Genomic DNA, 24,006 nt, shown 5'->3' on the forward strand with positions numbered 1-24,006 from the left:
GATCAGGGTCCAAGAAGCAGCCTCCGCAGGCTCCCCAGCCCTGGGCCAGGGCGGTTCCGGGAGCCGGAACTCCGCCGCCCCGCGCTCGGTGTTCGCTCCGATAAGATCAGGTTCTAAGAAGCCCCCAGGCACTGAACCCTAGCAATCTGTCTGCAAGCCGCAGGCGAATGGCAGCCTGAAATTACCTGTTCTATGGCTGAATGAGCTGCGGTCAGTCGAAAACAGGGATGGTGACGTCAGCTTTCCAACATGGTGGCTACTGGCCTCCTCTGTGGTCTGACCGGTGTGGAAAACCGAGATGGACCGCTTCCTTCCCCCATCTCAAACCCAGAATTCAGCCCTGAGTACGGTGCTTGCACGGCTGGCAGAAACTGCAGCGCTGTATCCCTGCGTCGCTATCTCCTCGTTTCCCAGCGCGCGCTGCAGACTCTAGCCGCGGGGCGATTTGCTGAATAAGCAGTGTTACCCTCAGTGCGACAAACCTCTCGCGTTTGAGTCCCCGTAGCCGATCCTCGTGCGATGGAAATCCTTCCTCCAGGTTCCGGAGCACCCCACTATTGCTGGAAATTCCTAACAAGATAGCCTTTAGCCGTCCTGACTTGTCATACTCCCACACAGTGAAGCAGCACATGAGGGCAATGCACTCCCCTCGCCGCCATCTTCCTCTCCTGATCATGTTCTTTACAATCTAGCCTGGCTTACCTTATATGGACTTGTAGGAATTTGATCTGGTCTAAATCCATGTAATAATGAATCATGTTTTGAAGTACATGTTGATGTATTTTTACTGTTATCCTCAAGGTTATTGTGATTTCTGAGCTTCTGGAAGAGGGCTCTGTCTAGTAGCAGGGCACTACGTGAAATTCTGAGCATGGCCTTCATGACTGGGAGGGTTAAGGGAGAGGCAGTTCCAGTGACAGCCATCCATGTGCTTCTGGACTCTATAGTTTTCACTGCATATTTTGACATATGGTTCCCAAATTTTCTAGAACACTGATACTGAGTCTCATTGTTTTCCTCCACTTTAGAAAAATAAACTTTTTCTAATGAATGGTTACAGTAGTTGTTTTAGGTTATCATGGAGGTTAGAACTCTGTTAAAATTGTCAGAAACCTAGCTTGGGTTAAAAGAGGAATTTGCATTATTACCCTAGCTACATGTATGACTGCATGAATGGTGCGTCTCTACACCATGTACAACCAGAGAATTGAAATATTGCACTCCAGTTGTGTATGATGAATTGAAATGCATTTTGCTGTCATGTAAAACAAAGTAGAATAAATAAAATTTTTTTTAAAAGAGGAATTTATTGGAATTACTGGGGCAACTTCTGTGATTCAACACTCATTCAATAGGTGGATGACAGATAAATAGGGAAATAGATATACATGGAGGCCTATTTATCTATCTAATCTGACATATTCTAATTATTGGGCTTTATGTTCAATTTTAGATGAACAATGGTGAACAAAATTAGCAAAGTTTAGAAACCAAACCATGGTAATGTAGGAATGGTAAGAATGAAGCTGCATTAGGCACAGCTGGAACTAGGTGCTGAATGCACAGAGCTCTCTGTCTCCTCCTCTAATGTTTGTGTTATCAGCTTCATTTTCTCTCACTGAATCTCTTGTCCTCCATGCGTCAGACAAGTAAATAACCACCTGTTTTAAGTTCTCTGCAGCTCCCACTATTAGACATAGGCCAACTCACATATTTTCATGTCTCAAAAATTTAAAATGCTGGAAGAGGTTTCTGACTATCCAGATTGAATAAATGATTCACTGTTTAAAAATATCCATCACAGACAAGATAACAGGGTCTTTAAAAACATGGCAGCTTCTGTGTACCCCATGTGTGGAGTGGAGGAGTAGTTGCCAAGTAAAGCAGGTGGGGAAGGAGCTGGGTCTACTAGCCTTTAGGTTCCTAGCACTGTCACCTCCACAATTAAACATCTGAATCAGAAGTCTAAGCAAAGGGCAGGTTGAGATAGAAAATCCTAATTAGAGGACTAAAGGATGCTACCATGTGCAGAGCTTTGAAACACCTCTGAGGTGTAAAGCTTTAGACTTAATTATGAGAAGCTGCAGGTCATAGGGAGGATGCTGTTATCCTGGGACATGAGACCTACATTAATATGATTACTTTTCAAGGTAATAATAAACAGCAGGCCTCTAAACACCTAAGGGATAGAAAACAGACTTGTGATCTCTGATGATAGATTAATATTTAGGTCTCTCTTCAGGGTAGCTCTCCATCAGTGGTTAGCTCCATGTATTCATATGGATTTTACAAAAGAAAACACAAGCAGGTTTTTCATCAAAATTGTTTTTTTTAGGAGAGGTGTATCTTGTTTTTCTTAAGAATTCCCTAAAGCTAGGGGGCAGGGAGAAAAGAATAAACAAATTTTCCAATTCTTTATTAACTGAATCTCAGTTTGGTTGGGATGGTAATGTGCTCAGTTTAAAGCATTTGCCTTCCTAGACATCCTTGTTAGTGGAGATGGCCATGTGGGCAAGTTCTGTGTGATAGCTAGCTGAAATTATTATTGTGTATTAGCTGAAATTGTGTGAATTTTATATACATCACATAGTTTACATTTTAAGGCCGAAAATCCCAGATATACTCTCTAAATTCGGAAAGATAGGCCATGTGACAAATGATTTCATGTGACATAGAAACAGCAATATAAGTTCTTTCTTTCTTTCTTTCTTTCTTTCTGTACTGGGGATTGAACTCAGGGGCACTCAACCATTGAGCCACATCCCCAGCCCTATTTTGTATTTTATTTAGAGACAGGGTCTCACTGAGTTGCTTAATGCCTTGGTTTGCTGAGGCTGGTTTTGAACTTTTAATCCTCCTGCCACAGCCTCCAAGCTGCTGGGATTTTGGGCGTGCTCCACCGTGCCCAGCTATAAGTTTCTTATAGATGATTCTTTCAGTGTTTACTTTGGGTATAAGTGTTTTGTCTTTCCTAGACAAACAAAGCATCCTGTCTCCTGTACACTTAGGTCTTAGCTCCAGAGGCAGAGTAACTTGAACATTCCAAAAACAAAAATGAAAAAAACCCTCTTTTTTCTTATTATGTCCCTTGTACCTAAGTCAGTGCAGTAGGCATTACACAGTGTTCAATGGTGACTAGTGGAAATACATGGCAAGCTGATCCCTGTACTTAGTGTGTGGTGTACACCACACACCACAGAGAACCCTTGAGTGAACATTGATTAGCACATCTGATCTCCTCCTCCAACACCAAGTCAGGTGGCCTTGATTCCTGTTGTCTGGCTTTCTGCCAGAGCACATTACAGCACAGCCAGTCAGGCTGACCCTAAGATATCAGACTTCGCAAGTAGTACAATTATCAGCTGTTTCCTCCACTAACAGATGGCAAAGTGCTGTTCTGAAGGCCAAAAGTTTTTCTAACTCAGCTACTTTCCTCTTTCCCAAGGCTTCACCGTAAACAAATTCTGTGTTAGCTGAGCAAACTTTAAAAAGCATGAAAAAATAACATAGGGCAAAAATCAATGAAATAAATAACAGTGGGAACAATAACATGAACAAGAAAAAAGATTGATACTTCATCTCCCTTTCTTTTTTGATAACCATAAGTTCTTTTTTTTTTTTTTCGAATTATTCCTAGTAATTGCAAATACCCTGGACAAGAATGGGGATTTTCTTTCTTTTCTTTATATCACATTTCCATGATATCAGGGTAGTCAGTGTGCTGTGTACACTGTATGAGGGATCAATAATCATTTAGTGAGGGAACCAGGCTTTTTGGTGAAACCATTGCCAAGTATTTCTCCAAGCAGTTAGATAGTGTTTGCTTACTTGGGATCATGTTCACAGCAGTTATTTTAAACACCACTTTGGAGCTCAATGCTGTGCACAGAGCATTGAGTATTTACAGTATCTCTGGTATTACCTAAGAGAAGTTGACTCGGATAACTTCATAACTGCCATATATATATTATTATTAATTTAAAAATGGTTGCTGCCTGAATTTTAAGATTTGATTCTAGAAGGAATTGTTTTATTTTGTATTACAGGTTTATTGAATTCACAAATGGGATTTAACTAAGATTATTTTAAATAGTAATCTCCTTTATATAATTTAAGTGATTACCAAACATTCTCATGTATTTGATATAGGGAAACTTCAAAATGATTAGGAATAATAGCCAAATTTAAGTGAGACTAAATTAATCAGAAATAAAGCTGAAACATCTCAAAATATAGATTAGTAAGTGATAGCATTCAATTTTTAAAACTGACTTAAGTGTGACTTTACGTGAAATTATAAAATGCATCAGATTAGTTATATTTGGTACATTAAAAAGTTATCTAAATATTTGTTGAAAATAAGATTTAGGACAACCCCTCTCAGGTCTCCTCTCACCTTATGGGAGCTTTGTGTCATTTCTTCTCACTTGGATAAATCCTACTCTTAAAAAATAAATAAATATTCAGAGCATTCAGATATACTGCAGCATTTTTCAAATCCTCTTATTTTTAAGGTAATTCTTACTTTGTAGATCACAAGAGTTAATTAAGCAGTTTATAAATTTTACCAAGTTAAAACCAAGAAGTATATCACTAGGACTGGGAGTATAGCTCTCTGGTAGACTGCTTGCCTAGAAGGCTCAAGGCCCTAAGTACAATCCCCTCACTGCGAAAGAAAGAGAGAGAGAGAGAGAGAGAGAGAGAGAGAGAGAGAGGGAGGGAGGGAGAAGTAGAGAGAGAGGAGGAGGGAAGGAGGAGGAAGGAAGAAAATGTATTACTATAAAGAGATATGAAATATATATAGTTCATTCTTTTCTAAGCTAAATATAGTTGTTATCTTAGTCAGTTTGGGCTGCTATAACAAGTGCCATAGATGGAGTGGCTTATAAACATCAGAAATTCATTTTTCACAGTTGCAGAAGCTAGATGTCAGAGACAAGGGTGCCATCACATGATGGAAAGGAGCTTAAAGAGGTCTCTGGAGTCTCTCTTATAAAGGCATTAATCCCGTTTGTGAGGGATTTACTTTCACAATTACTTCCCAAAGACCCCACCTGCAAATATTATCACAATGAAGGTTAATTTTCAGCATATTAATTTGGTGGTGGGAGGAGGGTCATGAGCTCTCAATCTCTAACATTCATTTATTCAAAAATCATAATGTGGCCTGGCACAGTGGCACATGCCTGTAATCCTAGCAGCTTTGGGAGGCTGAGGCAGGAGAATTGCAAGTTTGAATACAGCCTCAGCAATGGTGAGGCGCTAGGTAACTCAGTGAGACCCTGTCTCTAAATAAAATACAAAATAGGGCTGGGGATGTGGCTCAGTGGCCAAGTGCCCCTGACTTCAATCCCTAGTGCCAAAAAAAAAAAAAAAAAAAAAATTATAGTGTGAGCATCTTATATTCTTAGACACTTAAGTAATACTGTTATCTAATATTAGAATCCTATGAAGAAAATAGGGTCATGCAAGACACTTATTGAACAGCATTTAGGGTTTGTGTATATCATGTACAGTAATTTGTCCATTGTGTAATTAAAATCTGGTTATGCCATGTCCCACTCTGCAGGGCAAGAAGAGTATGAGCACCCAACTCTTCCTTCCAGACCCTATTCTGGGAATACAATGCCATACATATTATTTTTTTAAAAAATCTTTAAAAATTTGTACTAATTTGTTATACATGACAGTAGAATGCACTTTGATACATCATATATAAATGGAGCATAATTTCTCATTCTTCTGATTGTACATAATGTAGAATCCCACCAGTCATATGGTTATATATGTACATAGGTGGGTAATGTCTGATTCATTCTACTATCCTTTCTACTCCCATACCCTCTCCCCTTGCTTCACTCCCCTTTACTTGATCTAAAGTAACTCTAATTTTCCTTAGCCCTACCCCGTTATTGTGAATTAGCATCCACATATCAGATAAAACAATCGCCCTTTGGTTTTTTTGGGTTGGCTTACTTCACTTAGTGTGATATTCTCCAGCTCCATCCAGTTATCAGCAAATGCTATAATTTCATTCTTCTTTAAGGCTGAGTAATATTCCATTATATATATCTTATATATATGTATAATATATATATATATATATATATGTGTGTGTGTGTGTGTGTGTGTGTGTATTATATCACATGTCTTTTATAATCCATTCAACTGTTGAAGAGCACCTAGGTTATTTCCATAGTGCCATATACCTTTTTTGGGAGGGCAGTACCAGGGATTGAACTTAGGGGCATTCAACCACTGAGCTATATCCCAGCCCTATTTTGTATTTTATTTAGAGACAGGATCTCACTGAGTTGCTTAGTGCCTCGCTTTTGCCAAGGTTTTTGAATTCGTGATCCTCCTGCCTTAGCCTCCCAAGCTGCTGGGATTACAAGCGTGTGCCAGTGTGCCCGGCCATAGTGCCATATACATATTCTTAAGTTTGGCAAGGAGTGGTTATAGGGGGATGGATGGGAGACCTGGAATGACTACTCTCTGTGTGTGTATGTGTGTGTGTGTGTGTGTGTGTGTACATGTGCATATGGACATGTGTGTGCACATGCAGTATCAGTGGGGAAGAGAGCTCAGATTGGAAATGAGCTCAGTCAAGAACACTATACAGACAATGAATTTTAGAACTAATGAATGAATTAAAAACTAATAAAAAGAAAGTGGCTTTCCCCTTTCATGAGGTTCCAATCTTATGGGAGATGTAGATACTTTAATATAAAAAGACAATCCATCAACTAAAGACAATATAGGGTATTATTAACAGCTAGCACTTGTTGTCTCTAGTGTTACAAACACATTAAGTGTATTTTCTTATTAAATCCTCACAGAAGCCCTAGGGGATTGGTGCTATTTTTCCTATTTTAAAATTAGGAAATTGAGGCTTAAGTCAATTATGAGGTCAAAGACAATTACCAAAATTTCAGTTTAAAGATCTAATCACAAATCTATTTGTGATTCTATAGTCAGTCAGCACCTCATTCTAGAAAGTAGAATGAGTATTCTGCTGAGCTGAGCGGAGGAGGAGGTTGGCTTTATAGGCAGAAAAGGACTAAGAAAGTAGAAACAGAGAACAAAGAGGGTCAAAGTAGAGGGGACTTCCTCTTCATGCTGAATCAGGTTGAGTTTGAGTATGTGACACTCAGCACAAGTGACTCCATTCTGGTATCTGACCCGCTGGCGCCTAGTGTAGGAGGCTAGTCCAAAACCATGGCCTCCCTTAAACTTTAACCTTTGTTAAAGAACCACTGGGTGGCAGAGCCAGGGTTGGAATGCCACTTTCTGTATTATCCAGCTTCTTTGTGTTACATGATAGGAGAAGGTCGTGGTGGAGAGAATGAAGAACCTGAAGGGATGGGATCCGACACTGATGCCGAAAGAAGGGCGGATCCTACTGGGGTGATCCTGGGAAAATCAGAGGAGTATGCGAATTAAAGAAATCGGCATTAAAAATTCTTTGTATCTCTATTTGAGTAGTTTTTTTCTTATAGGATGTTCAGAATGGACAACAAAATGACAATAAGGTTAAAAACCAGAATGAAAAGGTCCTTTCAGTGAAATTATTGGGGCTCCACAAAGGGCAGGCACAATGCTTTCAATATAAAAAGTGCTTCTTGATATGACATTGGGTGGAGTGCAGTTTCCGTAAATAGGAAAGTCTGCTCAAGGATTGCCGTGCTGTCTTTCTTGTAGTCAGCGGGTAATAGCAAGTCAGGTCAAATCACTTCCTCCTCTTACCAAGCATTCCATTTATGCGAAAATACTTGCTTTCCCAATCTTAGTTGCAATTGCTCATCAGGTTCTTTTTGTTCCTTAGTGTTAATTATTCTAAATGTTATATTTATATCCTAAGTGTTAATTAATTCTAACTGTTATATTTAACACTAAATTCTACCCACAGGTACCCCCAAGAGAGCAGCACACCATCCAAGGACTCAACTCTGTGTTCACCTTCAGACCCCAAGAAGCTGTTCCTTCATGGCCAAGGTGCCTTTCGACCCTTACCTGTGCCCCCCAGGGGGAACTGTCAGTTCACACCAGCTACTGGCAAGGCTGTTGGCTTGACATCTTGTACAAGGAACCCAAAAGAACCCCAGAGACTTCCGGATCACAAAGACTCTTCAAGTGAATTCCTTTTCAAGTGCCATAGGAACACAAATGAGTTTCATTCAGAAAATTCCCTTCTAGGTTCCCCTTTACAGAGCAATTCAAACCTAGAGAAGAAGGAGTTGGAACTTCATTTGTATGTTATTTCCACAACCTCATCAATATTTCTGCACTTAAAAAGTTCATGGAACAATTACATCATAGTAAGTGTCCTCATAAGATGACTTTGACCTCTAACCTCCCTCCCTCCTTTCCTATCCTTTTCCCTCCCTTCCCTTCCCTTCTCTCCCCTTCCCCTTCCTTTCTTCCTTTCTCTCTCTCTCTCTCTCTCTCCCCACTCCCCCTCTCTTTCCATAAACATGCCTTCCTGGCTCTACCGCCCTATTTTGGAAATTTACCCTAGACTTTAATAATATTTTGAAAGACAGATACACTGGACAAGCCAGGTGTGGTGTTGCACATCTGTAATCCCAGTGACTTGAGACGCTGAGGCAGGAGATTGCAAATTCAAGGCCAACCTGAGCAACTTAAAGGTAGCTCAGTGGTAGGGCTTCCCTGGGTTCAGCTCCCACCATCTCAAAAACTGCACTGGACAATGAAGGGGATCATTTTATTCAGGCTGTTGCAGAGGGAGAAATGCTCATTGATGAGGAAAGACAAAAATGGAGAACCTGGGATTTTGTAGACGTAGGTAAGTGAGACAGTCATCAGTGAGTCTCACCAGGTAGCCTTTTGCAGTTATTTGGGGTGACCCAGGTAAAATTTAACACTGTCACTGTGTTTCTGTATTTATTTTCTGCATTCTTGAAAATAGGTATCATTGTTATAGAATCAAATAATTTTATCTAGAAATCATTAGTCTAAGTCTTGTTTTACAAACCAGGAAAATGAAGCACAAAACTTTTAAGTGATTTACTCAAGATTATAAAGTAACTTTAGGAGAAGAACCAGAACTCCCACTTAGGGCTCTTTTATTTTTATTTATTTTTATTTTTAATTTTTTTTAAGAGAGAGAGAGAGAGAGAATCTTTTTTTTTTTTTTTTTTGTAGATGGACACAACACAATGCCTTTATTTTTATGTGGTGCTGAGAATCGATAGGCGAGCGCTCTACCGCTGAGCCACAATCCCAGCCCAGGGCTCTTTTTTAAACATCTGGATTAGTTTAAGAAAACAAGTAACTTATTTAAAAAATGTGATACCTTTAAGTTATCTTCAGTGATAACATTTATTATTGATCTTCCTTTACAATATTAATAAATATAAAAAGCTGTTTTATTCAGAAAAAAACTATGAAGCAAAGGTTTTATAAGAGACTAAAAATTGTGAAAAACTGCAAGATAACTCTAGTTTTTTTCCCTCATAGCAAGATTCAGAAGACTACAAATATTTAAAATTCTCCTCTAAATTTTTAAACAGCTTTGTCCAAATTAAAAATGTAACCAAGTCACAAATAGAGGAAAACCCTGGCCTATTAAAAGAACTCTGTATTCTAATAGAAAAACCAAAACTTAATTGACTTTTAAAAAAAATCTGAATAAATATTTTAAAACAACTGTTCATGCTTCCCTGAATTGACTAACTTCTGGTTTCAATACTACTTTTTAACTCTGTAGCAGAGGCACAGGTGGGGCAAGTATGACTAATTCATACCTATAAAGCTATGTATAACCTTTCCAATAATAAATGCAGTAACAATTACTAACATGTATTGTTATCTAGTAGGCTCTGTTCTGGTGATTTATTGAGTCAAAGGCAGAGTTACAAGTTTGGTTATGGATCCCATGGATTTTTATTAGCAATTAATGAATTGGGGGAAGCCTCCATTTTACAAAATATTATGAGAGTTTCCTCTGGGCAATAGCAGAACAGTGGGTTCTGTAAGATGGGAAAGAGGAAACAGAACAACAAGGGAAAAATGATTAATATCAGGTTACTTCAGATTCATTTTTTTGTAAGGTTAAAATAGAGGGAATTTTCTTGTTACATTGACAGGTAAACTAGAATCATTCTGTTTTCAGACAGACTATGTTTTAGGATCTGTCTGTACCTTAAAGTTTCAATTTGAGTATACAGCATTTGGCAGTAGTGATTCCAAGATCTGTTGGGTCTTGTGCAGGAGCCCTGTGTGAAACAATGGCCTTCTATATGTTTGTTTAAAAACAGATATTAACCTGTTTAGTCTACACAATAACCCTATGAGGTAGGATGTTATTCCCAAGTTAATAGGTGAGGAAATTGAGGCACAAATAAATTAAGTATGTGCAATGTCACATAGCTAGTGTGGAGCTGAGATTTGAACTCAGATAATTGGATTTTTTTTTCTTTGAAAATGACCAACAAACTCAATTTGGTTGGAGGAGTATTATTTTTATGAGTTGGTATATAGTATCATTAAAAATAATATCCTATCCCTTGAAAGATGAAAAATGAATAAGCAAATATTTTGCATATAAATTATGAATTGGGCTAATATTTATCCTAGTAACATTAAGATAATAATTCAATAGAAACAATATAAAAGTTGTGACTTTTCTGTGACCCTGTTGAATTCTCTCCTCAGATTGGTCACCTTTGGTTAGTCGTGGTGATGTTTTCATAAGTTTTAGGAAATTTTGGGAAAGATCATTTAAACCAGCCAGGCTTTTCTGAGGTAACTGATCTTTTGTGCCTTGAGATCCTGAATGATCTATCATATTGAAGTAGGTAGACATTTTAACTATATACTCTTTCACAGAATTAGTCTAAGTCATCCAATTAGAAATTAGCATTACTCATCTTGGTTTTAAGGGTGTCCAAAGAGTTAGGTCTCCATCAATAGTCCATTTTATTTGTAACTTTTACCAATAATAATTACTTCTGGGTCGTTTAGCATCTCTAATTCTGTAAAGATGAAATATGGTAATTCTTTGACCTTTATATGTTGTGAAGATAGCTGCTAGAAGGCTAAATGATGAAGCCATACTCCATATTAAATTCTAGATTTAAGGCAAACATCAACATTTAGAATGGAGTAAAGGGAAAGATTTTGTTTTGGATACTAGGAATTGAACCAAGGGGCACTTTACCACTGAGTTACATCCCCAGACCTTTTTTAAAAAATATTTTTTTAGATGTTGATGGGCCTTTATTTTATTCATTTATTTATATGCAGTGCTGAGAATCAAACCCAGTGCTTCATACATGCTAAGCAAGCACTCTACCACTGAGCCACAACCCCAGCCCATCCCCAGACCTTTTTATTTTTTATTTTGAGACAGGGTCTTACTAAGTTGCCCATCCTGGCCTTGAACTTGAGATCCTCCTGCAAACTTGAGATTTGCCTGCCTCTGTTCCCCTGAGTAGCTGTAATTGTAGGCAATTTGCCCAAGTCTGGCTTTAGTTTCTTTTTAAAACAGAATAATAATGAAAGCAGTAATAAAAACTAGACCACCATTCACCACCCTGCTCTGCTATTAAGACATAGGTAAGCATGTTTGGAATTGCAAATCAGCAACATTTCAGAATTTCGCTTTTTTTAGTTGGAGGATTGGGGGGCATTTTACCACGAGCCACATCACCCCCTGCCCTTCCCCCCTTTTTTTAACCTTTTAAAGACAGGATCTCACTAAGTTATTTAGGGCCTCACTAAGTTGCTGAGGCTAACTTTGAACGCCCAATCCTACCTCTCAAGCCTCTGGGATTACAGTTGTGTGCCACCACGCCTGGACTTGGCTCAGAATTCCTTCTGACCTGTCTCTAAAGCCTCATACAGAGAAAAGATTACTTAGAGAACTTGCTAAACACTATATGTTTGTTTTGAGGACTGAGAATAAATAGGAAATGTTAACACTAAAGCTTTAAGGAAAAATCAACTCCATTAATTTTACAATAGGGGAATAGTTAATAAAATATAAAAGTGTTAGCCATTTCAATAAGGGAAAGGGAACAGTTAAGAGAAATATTGTGTATCTATGCTATGGAATACTAGGTAATCATTAAAAATTATATATACAGACATGAAAAATTGTCCATTATATATTAAGTGATTTAAAAATTAGTTCTCAGATTAATACATGTGATATAATTGAGCTAGGATTAAATCTGTCTTATTAAAACATGTCATAATACATGAATACTATAAATGCATATATTACAATATATGTATAGATATATGTATAGATACATATATTATAACATTTATAGTATTTAACATTTATAGCATTTATAGTATTCAATACATCTGAAAGAACAAGTCAAACCAAGTATAGTTACTTTGAATAGAATGGAAGGGGTAAGAAGAAACAGAACTTTCATCTTTATGTGTTTATGTTCTGTTTGAATTCGATAACTTATTTTATATTGAAAAAATGTAAGATTTAAAACTTTTTAAAAAATTAGATAATGAAAAAATTCCCTGTGGTGTTATAAAATACTGGAATGAATGATATAAACAAATAATAGAAGGGATTAAGGAGTAGATCCATGATATTGACTAACGGTAGGGGTAATTGTTTTTCAGTAAACAAAAATTCTAACAATTTCTGCTTTTTTTCTCTTTTAGAAAGCTACTCTTTTACAAGATCCCCTGTATGCTAGTGAGCTTAAAAGTCAAAAGCCATACAGGTAAGGAGTGATATATGATAGAACTGCATGGGGATTTTTTTCTGTCTTCCTCAGCTCTCCTAACTATATTGAACATGTGGGTAACTATCATATTTGTACCTCTACTTCGATTATCACTGTTGTGGGCTTCAACAGTACTTTCCTGGCTGGCCTCTTTGTTTTCCCTCTTGCCCCTTTCTAGCTCTTTCTCCATTACAACTGAGAGATCTTCTGAAGCACAAAACTGTTCATGTAACTAATTCATTCCACAAAGTCTTTGAAGGGCTCCCCATTGCCCTTAGGTGAAACTCTAAATTCAAGATTACAAAGATGTTTATAATGTCTCTTTATTTTTCCATCCTCAGCTGTTGTGTACCCCACTTTTTTGCACTAAGTTCCTGGTCCAAATGAACTTCTCACAGTTCTCAGAAAACTCTTTTCTCTTCTCTGGGGGCTTAACATGACAGTCCCTCTTCTGGAATCCTACTCTCATCTCTTCTTCCCCTTTGTGAATAACTTCAATACATCAAGTCTTAGTTTATCTCTTCTTTTCTCCAAAAATCTTTACCAGTCTGTGTTATGATTGCTTATTTGGTTATTTACTACCATATATTACAGCATGCTCCTTAAGGGAAGGAACTATACCTTGGTCACTGGCCCATAGTAGGCTGCAATAAGCCTTTATAAAATGAGTGAATAAATGAGACCAGATCATGAAAGACCCTATATGCAAAGCCAAGGAGTCTGGATTTTATTCAGACTTCAAAGTTCTATTACATTCTTATCACAGGTTTGTCTCTTATTGTATTTACTTGTGATATGACCATTTCTTTCATTAGATTGTGAGCTCCTAAAAAGCAAGGAATAAATCTTATTAGTCTAAGTATTCTTACTTAAAATAGTACTTTGCATATAATAAGCACTCAGTGAATTGATGATGTTGACAGTTTTGATATTTTGATATGGGTAAGTTTTGAGAGGTTGATGATCAAGTAAATGAGTTAAGAGTAAATTAATTTTAAAAGATGCATGTTCATTCCTCACCAAAAAGGAACCAAAGTTCTTTAGAGGAATGGCTGCTTCTGGGTCTGGGACAGGAAACAAAAAATGAGTCTGAAACAGCTAATACTAGAAAGCAAAGAGAAAAGTGCCTGGACTAAAAGGATGGAGGAACCCATGTCCTTTTAGTTAGCTAAAGAAGGGACAACCTCTGAAAACATAAGGAATGGAGTGATTGAAACATAATGAATATGTAAAAATTCAGAAATATGTGATGATGTATCTACAAAAAGGGCTCTCTCTCTATTCCTCCACCAAAAAAATAAAACACATCAAACATGAGGCACTAAACCCTTACACTGTAAAATCAGCAAAGAAACAGAAAGAATTATCCTGTATGAAATGTAATCAGTTTGCAATAATCAAGTAACCCTATTTGATAAGGGCAAATTCCCTCTTACAGAATTCCAGTAATGAATGTGGAAGCTTTAACAGAATTAGAAAATTACCATTTTCACAATCTCTAATGAAATAATAGATTCATGCAAAAACCCTCAGTGGATGAAATCATTAGAAGGGTGAAAAGAAGTTCCCAAATACAGAGATCATGTTGTACATGACTAAACCCATCTATTAGTCTGAGCATTCTTTCAGTGGGACTCCCAGACTTGGTGCACCTCATTATTTGATATGATATGAAGCATACAGCACCATCTATGAAGTATTTTTGTTAAGTCAGTTAAACTTGAATCTGACTTAAAAGTGTGGGTGTGCCAAAAGTAAAAAGGAATTTTGACACATGCTTGATGTGGCTGAAACTTGAAGACATTATTTTAAGTGAAATATATCAGTAACAAAAGGACAAATATTGTATTAGTCCAGTTATATGAGGTACTTAGAACAGGCAAATTCATAGAGACAGAAAATAGAAAAAGTTACCAGGAGCTAGAGGCCAATTAGGAATGCAGTCAGGACAAACTTTCTGTATGGGATGGAAAAAAGTTTTGGAAATTGAAAGTGGTAAGGATTTACACTTTGCATAACTGTGAATGCACATCACCACCACTGAATTTATACCTAAAGGATGAGAATGCTGGTAAATTTATGTTGCATTTATTTTACTCAGTTATTAAAAAGTGTGTATGTAAGGGAATAGATAAAACAAAATTGGCTAACTTGTTTGACTTGTTGAAAATTGTTGAAGGTAGATAATGAGTATTGTGGGAGTTTCTTATATAATTTTCTCCATTTTTTTGATGTATGTTTGAAAATTCCCATACTGAAAAAAAGTTTAAAAGACTTAAGAAACATAATGAATAAATACAAGAAGTCTCTTATAAAGATCTTGACTTTAACAGACCAAATATAAAAAGACATTTTTAAGACAACAGAAGAATTATAAAATTGACTGGGTATTAGATAATATCAAAGAATTTTCTGTAATTTTGTTGAGTGTGATAGTAATAATTTTGTAAGAAAATGTTCCTTTTTGAGATTCATTTCAATGTATGTAAAAGTTAAAGGACATAAAGTTTGGGATTTCTTAAAAAATAAAAAACTGTACAGATGGCCTAAAATTTCTGTTTTCATATGTTTATTGTAAAAAAGTATGAATTTTAATTTTATTTATTTATTGGTAACAGGGATTGAACCCAGGGGTGCTTAACTACTGAGCCACATCCCCAGCCCTTTTTAAAAAAAATTTCATATTTTGAGACAGGGTCTTGTTAAATTGCTTAGGATTTCAGTAAATTGCTAAGGCTGGCTTTGAACTTGCAATCTTCCTGCCTCAGCCTCCCAAGCTGCTAGGATTACAGGCATGCACTACCTCAATGGACTTTGAGTTTTCATTTTAGTGCTTTATTTAAAGAGAGTTTCAGGCTAATTCTATTACACACTAACTTTCTAAATGTGGCATTTATCCTTGAAGGCAAGAGGGAGAGTTCTACCATTGTTTCTGTTCTGACTGAGGAAAATCATGTTTCTTTTTTTATTTTTTTTTATTGTGGGTTGTTCAAAACATTACAAATTTCTTGACATATCATTTTCCACACTTTGATTCAAGTGGGTTATGAACTCCCACCCTCACCCCATACACAGATAGCAGAATCACATCAGTTTCACATCCATTGATTTACAAATTGCCATCCTAGTGTCTGTTGTGCTCCGCTGCCTTTCCCATCCTCCACCCTCCCCCCTCCCCACCTCCCCCCTGTTTAATGTTAATCTTCTNGAGGGAGAACTTCCAAATTCATTCTATGAGGCCAACATCACCCTGATACCTAAACCGGACAAAGACACTTCAAAGAAAGAAAACTACAGACCAATATCTCTAATGAACCTAGATGCAAAAATCCTCAATAAAATTCTGGCGAATCGGATACAAAAACATATCAAGAAAATCATGTTTCTTACAGATTTAATTCCTGAAGTATTTAAAATGCAGTGACTTAAAACATACTATGAGGGACACAATAATCACAAGAAATAGTGTCTACCTGCATGACATCTTTAGTTTAATTGGAGCTGTGTGTCATAGACTGGACAATTCTGTAACTTGGACATTGTAAATATAATGCAAAATGCAAAACACTTCTGAGATAATCTTTTGAAAAGTCTTTTCCAGCTCTAAAGTTTTTTTTTTTTTAACAAGTGTGAGGTATTGCTTATATTAAATGTCTGGAAAAATTAAAATAATGCAGGAAAATAGAGCTTATCATTACAAGGATCTTTCTTGCAATATTGTCTTGTGAATTATGTTTTATAACGGATGAAAATATAGAGTACCTGTTGATATTAATATATATTTTCCTCTTACTCCTAAATTGAATAATGGTGTCTTCTGGTACATTTTATTATTTAAATTAGTCAAATGAAATTTATAATATGTATAAAAGCAAATATTCTTTGTCCATACAAATTGTAATTTTGGTTATTTATCTGTAGAGATATAGAATTCCTAATCGGACTTGAATTTATGATATATATGAGACCTCAATTTATACATGAATTAATTTTTAGTGTGAAGAGATTAGTGTGCTTTTTCCTCTGAAAAATGTTTTGGTGTTTTAAAAAATTAGTTTGGCATTACAATCTATGATCATAGGTTTGCAAAGGATTAAAAAGTTTATTTTGGGCTGGGGTTGTAGCTCAGTGGTAGAGTGCTTGCTTAGCATGTGTGAGGGTTCAATCCCCAGTACCACATAAAAAACTAAATAAACAAAGTAAAGGTATTGTGTCCATTTACAGCTAAAAATATATATTTTTTAAAATTTTTATTTCTATTATGAGTCTTAGCAGACTGCTGACTTTGAATGGGAAAAAGTATAAAATTAATTTCAAAGTAATTCTACTGATGCTGTATTTTATCTGAGTTTGTGCTTTTCTAAGCTCATTTGTTTTTTGAAAGCTACATTTCTGTTGTTTCAGGAGTTCTCAGAGAGTAGAGGGATTTTATGATTTTCTTTTTTCTTAATGAAATGTGGTAATAATTAGAAGTGGATGTAGAGGGAAGCAGGATCTCAAACATACCTTCTTTATTTAGAATCCACTTTTTAAACACTTGTCATGTGTGAAGGACATGCATTAACTGAAGTATCAGCACAGTGGGTACTGTCATCATCTGCATCATATAGAAGAGGCAACTGAGGCACAGGGAGTGTGTTATAACTTGCCCCGGTGATAATTACCTAGCTTACCAGGGGCAGGTCCAGGATTCTGACCTCAGCTCTCATGCTTATAATTATCATGTTCCCTTGCCTCTAGGATTATTATTGCTGAATTTGTAATGATTATTTTATCTTTAGTGTTCCCACTAGAAAAATACAGTGCTTTTTTAAAGAAAGTCTTAATTTTGGAGTCAATAGGAAATGCTCATTGATCGAATAGAACATCTTAAATGCTTTTACAAATAAAGGGAAAAGTAGTGGCATGTAGTAGCATGGGAATAGATGGCTGGTATCATAGATTTCTGAAGGAGGGGGTAAGATAGTTTTTACTTCAGGTCAGAGATTCTAAAATTCCATCAACCACACAGAACATGGAGTGTCCTTCCTGCTGTTACTTTGCATGCTGGTGATCTAAATCCCTAGTTTTTTAAGGGTGGAGAGGTTAGCCTATTTTCTCTAGCTTTCTATAAAATGCCGAGTAATTTCCAGCTCAGTCTACTCAGTGGGAGCTAGCTCAGTGAACGAGCTGGTCTATGAAAAGTGCCCAGGCTGGAGCCTGCCAGTCAGTCCCAGTTACATGCAAGTTGTGATTGTTGAGCACGGTGTGAGATGGAAACAATATTTAATCTGATAACATTTGTTTTTCAGGTTGCTAAAAATCAGCCAAGGGGCCAGGATCACATACATAAATAACTACAGTGGGGCAAAATGGGATTATTGTGATACTAGAAATGTGAAAAAACCTGTGATGGCAGAGGGGTTGCATTTGTTAGAGGGACTAGGGAAAGATCTAAACAGAAGTGTTGACCTTTTCAGTTAAGGCAGCTTTTTCTGATGTGTGGGATCAGGTGGATCAGTGATGGGAGCTGATTTCAGGTAGCACTCTGACATGGCCTGAAACAACTTTGAATTTCATAGTGGGAAAAATGATTCTCTTCTCCAGCTAGTCTGCTCTCCTCAGAGAGCAGCTCTTGACTTAGTACTGGTAGGGACAGCTCTCCAACATATGCTCATCTGTCTTTTCTGCAAAGTGAGTGTAGACCTGAAGCTCAGAATATGGAGCATCTACTTTGGATTTGTGTAGCTTTTCTAGGAACAAAATAACATGGTTTGGGCATAAAAACAAACATGAAGATCAATGGAACAGAGTAGAAGACAGAGAAAAAAATCACACAGATACAGTCGTGTATCTATCTGATCCTTGACAAAGGTGCCAAAAACAGGTTGGATAAAAGATAGCCTTTTTAACGTGCTGGGAAACGGTGCTGGGAAAACTGGATATTCATATGTAGAAGAATGAAATTATATCTGTATCTATCACCCTGCACAAAAGTCAACTCAAAGTGCATCAAAGAGGTAGGAATTAGATCAGAAACTTGGCAAATGATAAAAGAAAACCTAGGATCAACACTCCAAAATAACTGTAGGCATTGATTTCCATAATAAGACCCCTAAAGTTCAAGAAATAAAACTCCAAAACCATAAGTGGGATGACATCAAATTAAAAGACTTCTGCACAGCCAAGGAAGCAAGAGCATGAAAAGACAGGCTACAGAATGGGAGAAAAACTTTGCCAGCTACTCCTTTTACAGGGGTTAATACTGAGAATACATAAAGAACTCAAAGAACAGGCTGGGCATATAGCTCAGTGGTAAAACCCTTACCTAGTGTGCATGAGGCCTTGGGTTCAATCCCCAGCACCACAACAAAACAACAACAACAACAAATTACACACATACACACACACAATAATTCAATCAATAAATGGGAAAATGAACTAAACAGACATTTCTCAAAAGAAATGTGGTCAATAAATATATGAAAAAATTCAACATCCTTAGCATCAAGGAAATACAAATCAAAACTACAATGAGAGTTCATCTCACCCTAGTTAAAATGGGGAATCATCAAGAACATAAATAATAAGTGCTGGGAATGTGGAGAAAGAGGAACATTTATACATTGTTGGTGAGAATGTAATTAGTATAATTATTATGAAAAGCAGTATGGAGATCCCTTGAAAAGACTAGGAATGGAACCACCATATTTTTAACCAAGCTATTCTGCTCCTTGGTTTCATCAAAAAGAACTGAAATTGGCATACTATAGTGGTGCCTGTATTCCAGTGTTTATAGCAGCACAATTCACAAAAATAGCCAAGTTATGCAACCAGGCTTGGTGTCAACAGATGAATGAATAAAGAAAATGTCACATACACACACACACACACACGAGTTTTATTCAGAAATAAAAAAGAATGAAATTATGTCATTTGCTGGTAAATGGATGGAAGTGAAGAACATCATGTTAAATAAAGTAAGCCAGACTCAGGAAGTCAAGGGTTGAAGGTTTTCTATTATATGTGGAAGCTAGAGAGAAATAAGAAATAGAAAAAGGGGGATCTCATGAAAATAGAAGGGAGAGAATAGTGGAACAGAGGAAAGGGATCAAGGGAAAGGAGGAGGAGGGAGGGGAGGAACTTATGTATAATTTTAATGCACCAATTAAAAAACAAACATTAATAGTGCACTAATAAAAACAATAAAAAGAATCTGTGTAGCTTTCATGCTGTTTTCACAGTTACCTGATATTTATGCCAAGTTATACTGGTTTTCTCTGTCAAGTAGCAATACAAAGTTTTCTTTTTCTTTTTCTTTTTTTTTTAACATCAGATTATTTATTTTGCTTACACAAAATAAGGACCAGGGAACTTCACTATTTCGCCAGTTGAGAATGGCTGTTCTCCCTCCAACCCAGATGTCTCTTGGAGGACCAGATGTGTCAGCTTGGTTTGATTGACTCCATGTTTTTTTTTTTTTCCCCCTGGAATATTGTCTCTGTTGAAAAACTGGCTTCACAAAGAAGGTGGCTGCAGGAAAATTCAGAATCCAAAGCTTAAAAATAAGTCTTGGGTAGTGTGGGGTTATTTTCTGTCTCTGGGGGGGATCATCCAGTGTACGAGGCCTGGGGACAGAGGCAAAGTCCCCAGCTGCCCATCTAGGAGATGTCACTCTCAGTAGCGTCTGGTGTCCTAATCTGTGCTCACCCAGGATAACCGTGGGTAAGGTGCAGCATGTCACAGGGGCCCCCTGACCCTCTGGGAGACAGAGCTCTCCCTGCGCAGACCCCGGGGCTGAGGGTCAGAGACCAGGAGAGAATCAACGACTGTCCCTGCCTGTGGTCCCTGAGGTTCTGGGACAGGGATGCAGGAGGCAGCCAGTGTCACAAGACATCCCTGTCCCCAGCCAGGCCGGGCGCCTGGCTAAGCGAGGAGAAAGACGGTGTCCCTCCTCAGGGCCTGGCCCCTGTGCCTGTTCTCACTTCCTCCCCAGCACTGCCTGAAAGGGGAGGAAGTGACACCCAGGGGAAGACCGGGAAGTGAGGCCACCGTCACATTCAAGTTCAGGGTGTGACAGCTCAGTCTGCCCCACAACAGGCCCCATACTAGGCTCCCCTTCATGGGCCACATCTCTTCTGAGAATCACACCCTGCCCTTTATAGGCACAAGGATCCAGAAATTCCAGGAACACGTCCATGTTTAGGCCCTCGGATCCGGAAGTTCCTCAGGCATCCATGTTTAGGCCCCTGGACCTCAGGCGCACGTCCATTAAGCCCCAGGATCCGGAAGTTCCATGGGTGCACGTCCATATTTAGGCCCCCGGATCCAGAAGTTCCTCGGGGGCACATCCATGTTTAGGCGGTAGCATCCAGAAGTTCCTCAGGCGTCCATATTTAGGTCCACGGATCCAGAGGTTCCTCGGGTGCATGTCTGTGTTTAGGCCCCGGATCCGGAAGTTCCTCAGGCATCCATGTTTAGGCCCCAGGATCTGGAAGTTCCTCAGGTGCACGTCCATCTTTGGGCTCTCGGATCCGGAAGTTCCTCAGTCCTCCATGTTTAGGCCTCCGGATCTGGAAGTTCCTCAGTTGCACGTCCATGTTTAGGCTCTAGGATCCGGAAGTCCCTTTGGTGCACGTCCATGTTGAGACTCTAGGATTTGGAAGTTCCTCAGGCATCCATATTTAGGTCCCCGGATCTGGAAGTTCCTCAGGTACATGTCCATCTTTGGGCCCTCAGATCCGGAAGTGCCTCAGGCGTCCATGTTTAGGCCGTAGCATCTGGAAGTTCCTCAGGCATGTGTCCATGTTTAAGCCCCTGGATCCGGAAGTGCTTCAGGCATCCATGTTTAGGTCCCCGGATCCAGAAGTTTCTCAGGCACATGTTCATGTTTAAGCCCCAGGATCCGGAAGTTCGTCGGTGCACATCCATGTTTAGGCTCCTGGGTCCGTAAGTTCCTCAGGTGCACGTCCATGATTAGGCTCTAGGATCCGGAAGTTCCTCAGTCCTCCATGTTTAGGCCAAAGCATCCGGAAGTTCCTCAGGCACATATCCATGTTTAAGCCTCCAGGTTCCTCAGACATCCATATTTAGGCTCTGGGATCCAGAAGTGCCTCAGGAGTCCATGTTTAGGCCCTAGGATCAGGCATGCCTCAGGCATCCATGTTTAGGCCCTCAGAAATTCCTCAGACGCACATCCATGTTTAAGCCCCTGTATCCGGAAGTTCCTTAGGTGTACATTTAGGCTCCCGGATCAATACAGTGTTTTCTTTATGAATAAACTTCTTTAAGCCAATGTGAATTGATTAAAAGAAAAAACATTAAGGAAATAATATTAAATGTGGTTTGTGGATTTTGGTAAATAATAAGGCTAGCTTATGAAAGAGAGATGGACATTTACCAGGGACAGCAAGAGTATGGTATAGGTTCAATCTAGTAAAGGGTATGAGTAAAAAGTAAGTTTGAGAGCAAGAAACATTTTAGTCTGGGGGTAGTAAGCTTCATGACTGATGAATAATAAGGGTAGGGGGGTACAAAACCACACTAAAATTTCATTAGTAACAAAGTTTTACAACCTGTTAATAATCACTGATATTCTTAAACTGCTTTTTTTCTTATATTTTACATGGAAATTTTTCTTGTAGATCTGAGGAGAAAATTAAGCACTTCAGTCAACTTAAATCTGAACTTTTTCTTAAAGACAATACCTTGAGGAAGATACTTTGTTTAATTACGGAACTTAAGGTGGCAGCCCAGAAAAATTTCATTCTGAAAAGACTTTTTTGGAAAGTAGGTGTTTTATTTTTAATCTATAAAACTTGTTTGACCTGGTTATTCAAGCATAAATTAAAATATGAAGTTGTATGCTAATGCTATGTTTCAAATTGTTGTTTAAATTTAATACAATCATGTCTTAATACTTGAAAGTTTGTTAGGTAGTCAGTAATGTTTAAATGGGGTGGGGAGATAGGGGTTGGAGAGAGAGGGTGGCCATAGCACAAAGTGGCTCACATGGGTTGGGTTGGTAGACCCAAAGAAAGGTATTAGAACTGTGTGTGGTGGCCCATGCCTGTAATCCCAGTGGCTCAGGAGGTTGAGGCAGGAGAATCACAATTTCAAAGCCAGCCTAAGCAACTTAGCAAGGCTTTAAGCAACTTAGTGAGACCCTGTCTCAAGATAAAAAAAATAAAAAGGGCTGGGGATGTGGCTCAGTAGTTAAATTCCCCTGGGTTCAATCCCTAGTACCTGCACCCCACACTCCCCAAAAAAGAGGTTTTAGAGGGAAAGTTTTTAAATATGAGTTGTAATATGGGAAAGTATATTTCAAGAAGTTTTACTGTACAGATTCCTCTATAATGAAAATGTAATTTTAAATAATTACTTTTGAGGGTTGTGGCTCAGTGGTAGAGCACTTTACCTAGCCTGTGTGAGGTACTGGGTTCAGTTCTCAGCACCACATATAAATAAATAAAATAAAGGTCCATTGACAACTTAAAAAAAAAAAAAGAATTACTTTTGAGTGTGGGATAGTTATTTTTAAAAATGTGACTCCTGAGAAAACAAGGCAGCCTAGTTCTCACTTGGTTAAGTTATAAATGCTTCATTTTCAGTTTCAGGGGAAAGGTTTGAAGAAGCTCAGATGATTAATGATGTGGTGGTAATGAGGCCAAGGTGAAGTGGTAAGCCCTGCCTAAGGCCAAACTCATGTTGGTGGATATATGTTGCATCCTAATTCTGGCTAGTGGCCTCATACATAGCTGCTACCATCTTATTGAGCAGTTGTGAAATATATAACCCCTCCACCATTATAGACAGTCCTGGCCACTTCTTAATTCTAGATAATACAAATGTAGGATGACCAACCATGTTGGTTTGCCTAGACTAGGGTGACCAGCTGTTCCAGTTAATGTGGGCCTGAGGAAGTTCCTGGGACATGGGAAGGCTAGGACAGTCTCATGCAAATCAGGATGGTCTATCACTCTAATTAGAGAACAGAATCAGCATAGAGAGTAATATGCCAAATGTCTGAAAACATTGAGATTCAGGTAAGAATGATGTGGTACTGCATGGTTCTAAAATGGTCCATACTGGACAGATATTGTAAGGAATGCAACATCCATGTTTTGACTCTAGGATTTGAGGAGAATTGTGGAGAATAAAGGGATGAACATCAAAAAGACCAACCACATTGATTATGAAAATGGAAATGGAATTCATGTGGAAAGGCTAAAGAAATTGGGATTATCGTCACCCAACTAAACCTCCCCACTCCATCCCACACATGGTATTAATTTAGTCAATGACC

The 24,006-nt window shown here is 38.1% G+C and overlaps 1 protein-coding gene and 1 long non-coding RNA gene across 3 annotated transcripts in view; one reads left to right on the plus strand and one right to left on the minus strand.

Annotated features, from left to right (window-relative positions):
* Nucleotides 1–24,006, plus strand: part of CUNH12orf56 (chromosome unknown C12orf56 homolog) — an 80,964-nt gene that overhangs the window by 34,104 nt on the left and 22,854 nt on the right. For both annotated transcript variants that reach the window (XM_015483059.2, XM_048805818.1), the window contains exons 4-6: nucleotides 7,910–8,318; nucleotides 12,658–12,719; nucleotides 22,346–22,490. In XM_015483059.2, the coding sequence (XP_015338545.2) occupies nucleotides 7,910–8,318; nucleotides 12,658–12,719; nucleotides 22,346–22,490 (616 nt within the window). The remainder of the gene's footprint in view (nucleotides 1–7,909; nucleotides 8,319–12,657; nucleotides 12,720–22,345; nucleotides 22,491–24,006) is intronic.
* Nucleotides 1–24,006, minus strand: part of LOC125617608 — a 115,389-nt gene that overhangs the window by 32,530 nt on the left and 58,853 nt on the right. The window lies entirely within an intron of this gene.

The sequence above is a fragment of the Marmota marmota genome, unplaced genomic scaffold, assembly GCF_001458135.2.
Source record: "Marmota marmota marmota unplaced genomic scaffold, marMar, whole genome shotgun sequence".
In the NCBI taxonomy this organism is placed as follows: domain Eukaryota; kingdom Metazoa; phylum Chordata; class Mammalia; order Rodentia; family Sciuridae; genus Marmota; species Marmota marmota.